The 3529-nt window shown below is 46.4% G+C and overlaps 1 protein-coding gene across 1 annotated transcript; it reads right to left on the bottom strand.

Moving 5' to 3' along the window:
* Positions 1–2551: 2551 nt before the first annotated feature.
* LOC144152503 (ADP-ribosylation factor-like protein 6) lies at positions 2552–3439 on the bottom strand. Its single transcript, XM_077683788.1, has one exon. It carries the CDS (start codon positions 3311–3313, stop codon positions 2744–2746), a length of 570 nt encoding a protein of 189 aa, XP_077539914.1. The 5' UTR covers positions 3314–3439; the 3' UTR covers positions 2552–2743.
* Positions 3440–3529: the final 90 nt, after the last annotated feature.

Genomic DNA, 3529 nt, shown 5'->3' with positions numbered 1-3529 from the left:
AGCGCCCGCCCGCGCTAATTAACTAATTTAAGACGCCCTTCTAGTTCGAATTAACCAGCCATGACTGTATCTCCTTTGATAAATATAAGATATAAGAGTGAGCATAGCGATGACTTGCTTTACCTTAACAAAGAACCCGACCTAGACCTATAGGGGTTGCCCGGCCCAGACAGGTTACAAGATAGTACACGGCTACAGTCAAAGAGCCTTTGTGCATGAAGCATGCATGGGAAACTTGGGCGAGAATAATGTAACTATATTTCAGAACACCAAGGGAGAACTTATTACGATACACTCGACATTGGGACTGTACCGAAATGTTAGCCAAATAAATGATGTTATTGTGGATGCCACACTCATACAGGCGTTGATTTAACACAAGTAAGCACGTGGAGCTATCTTCATGTAATGTAATGCCTGAACAAGGTGCCCGTGCGCGCATTACGTCCTGCATCACGGGCACAGCTCGCAACTTCATTCGGCCTTAAACAACTCTTATAGTCAACACCTGAAAGGCGATTGTAAAGTATACCGAGTGCGTGTGCGCAACCTGGGTACGCGCGTGGTGTGCATCTCCCTCCTTCCCCTCCACAGCGCGTGACGAGCGGTGGGAGAGGGCGCTGGGTAGCTCGGATCCGGGGATCCAAATCTCCCGGCTGGTGAACCGAGCCACCGCTGTCGCCGCCAGGCTCATGCCACCGGTCACCCCGCCCTCCTGGGACAATAAAGTTTCTCTCTCTCTCTCCCTTCTTCAGAATTCCCTTTCTGCCACCATTCTCCCTTCTAGAAGATTACAAAAAGCGCCCCGCCTCACGAAAAAAGACGAAGAACCTGTGCACGTTGGCCTTTTCTATGGCGTCTTGTGGTTGAAGAAGTCATGCGGATCGGCCCTGGTGAACGTGCGGCCGTGAAACTGCTTGGCATCTCCACCTACAATGGCACCATGGAATAGATTGGTGGAACGTAGGTGTCAAAATGTATAAAAAATGACTTGCAGTTGTAATATCGAGGGAATGGTGATGGTGGTGCCGCGCATTTATTCATGGAGTAGCAAAAATTGGAAAGAATCTTCTTGTGTAAGCGTACGTTTTCACTCATGGGGCCTCATTTTCCCAGATTACAAACAAATGGAGATAAGCAGTGATTTCATGGGGAGTTATTATTTTTTTGGAAGGAGGGGGACCCGCCGGGGTAGCTCAGTGGCTAAGGTGTTGTGCTGCGAGCCCAAGGACGCGGGTTCAATTCCCGGCAACGGCTGCCGCTTATCTGATGGAGGCGAAAAGCAATAACGCCCGTGTGTTGGATATTTTGGCGCACGTTAATGATCCTCAGGCGGTCAAAATTAATCCGGAGCCCTCCACTACGGCGCGCCTCATCGCGACCTGCGCTTCGGAGCGCTAAACCTCGTAATCAGTCAATCAATGGAAGGAGAAGGGGTGGCAGCACTTTGCTGTAAAGGGTACGGACAGAGAAGCCCAGGCGGGAAGCTGGTCAGCCAAAAGCTCGCCGGACATAATCTCATGCATTCCGACAAAAGCTGTTGCGAAGCAGCCAGCTTTACGAAAATGTTTCGCGCTTTTCTCCAGGTTACTGAACTTACACCAGAAAGCGTCATATATATATATATATATATATATATATATATATATATATATATATATATATATATATATATATATATATATATATATATATATATATATATATATATATATATATATATATATATATCAAGGTTGCAGTCGTCATTGCCAGTGCTATTCGGCTGTTTCCGTAGATCCGAATGACGTGTGTTTGTCATGTTTCTTTGATACAGTGATAAATAAGCGAAAATATTAGTCGAGAAAAAATCCTCCGTTTTTTCACACGCCATTCGGCACTATTAAATATTTCAGAAACAGCTGAATAGCACTGGCAATGACGACTGCAACCTTGATATGTGTTTTTACCGAGTCCCTCGTTCCGTATCTTTCTGTTCTGCTATATATATATATATATTTATATAGGATGGCCGAATGAATTGGTGACTATGTCCCTGCCCTCTCCGGGAAAATGAAAACTCTTCGCCCAAGTCCGGGTATACCCACCGGGCATTTTTTCTTGAATTCCTTTCTGCCTTTCAAAATTCATACGTTTCAATGACCTACCACAATCTCCCCTTTGCTTTCTTGACTGCCAACCCTTAATTATTTCTGTCTTAATTCAACGAGCCCCTCATTTCACATTCTGATTCGATATATATATATATATATATAGCGAATCAGAAAATGGGAAATAAGGGGCTCGGTGAAATAGGACAGAATATAAGGGTTGGCAGTCAAGAAAACCTCGGAAAGCAAAGGGGAGGTTGTGGTGGGTCATAGAAACAGATGAAGAATTTGTTGAGTCAGAAAGAAATTGGTGAAAAAATGCCCGCCGGGTGGGGTTCGGATCCCACCCGGCGGACATTTTTTCACCAATTTCTTTTCTATGACCCACCACAACCTCCCCTTTGCTTTCCGAGGTTTTCTTGACTGCCAACCCTTATATTCTGTCCTATATATATGTGTGTGTGTGTGTGTGTATACGCTTCCCTGTGTAACTTAACCCAACGCTTCAAGCTCTCGTCCACTGCTCTGTACATATATACAAACATAGCTGAACACAAACAAAAAAAAAACACGTGCATAAGCTCATATTTCAGTTTAGACGGCATCCTACAGTGATTAAAAAAAGTAACTAGCCATACATGCTCTCTAATATTCTACCTCTTTTTCTGAAGAAGAGTCTGTATTTGTTCACTGAGCCACTCTAAGCCTTCCTGCAGGCCTTCGCCCGTCAAGGCGTTGCTGGCACAGATGTGCCACGGCTTCGTCTTCAGCACATCCAGTCCCAGCGACTGGCTTACTTTGACGCTAGACAGGGCTTCTCGGAGGTCCATTTTGTTCGCAAAAAACAGAATCGGCACTGGGCGGTCTTTAAAATCCTTGTGCTGTAGCATCATATCGAGTTCGTCCTTGGCCACAACCATTCTCAGCGCGTCCGTGCTGTCCACGACGAAGATGATGCCGTCCGCGTCCTTGTAGTAATGCTCCCACAAGTTGCGGTACCTCCCTTGTCCCGACATGTCGAACGCCGTGAGTGCCAAATTCTTCAGCTTGAAGGAGTCCACGTTGAAGCCGATCGTGGGCACGATGTCCATGGCCTTCTGGTCCTCAGGTTTGAAGTGATTCAGGATCGTGCTTTTACCGCTGTTATCAAGGCCAAGCACCAAAACGCTGGCGTGCTTTTTCTTCAAGCCTAGAAAACTTACAAGCTTGTCGAAAAAGCCCATGCCTTGCGAGTCTTCCGCAGGGCGACACGCAACCAGCTCTGTCGACTGTCCGCGTCGGAAATAGTCAAACACTGTCGTTCGAAAATGCGAATATGCGTGCCGGCGTGGCAGGGAATCCGCTTGTGTACCAACAAACACGGGTTGCTACGCGACAGAGACTTCCCAGAATGCCTTGCAGGAAGCGCTGGTGCTGCCCTCTAATAAACTTTCAACAAC

This window comes from Haemaphysalis longicornis, unplaced genomic scaffold (genome assembly GCF_048455015.1).
Source record: "Haemaphysalis longicornis isolate Haplotype H1 unplaced genomic scaffold, Haemaphysalis longicornis Haplotype H1 scaffold_9, whole genome shotgun sequence".
Lineage (NCBI taxonomy): Eukaryota > Metazoa > Arthropoda > Arachnida > Ixodida > Ixodidae > Haemaphysalis > Haemaphysalis longicornis.
Note: the sequence above shows the minus strand (reverse complement) of the source record. Positions and strands in the feature narration are given on the sequence as shown.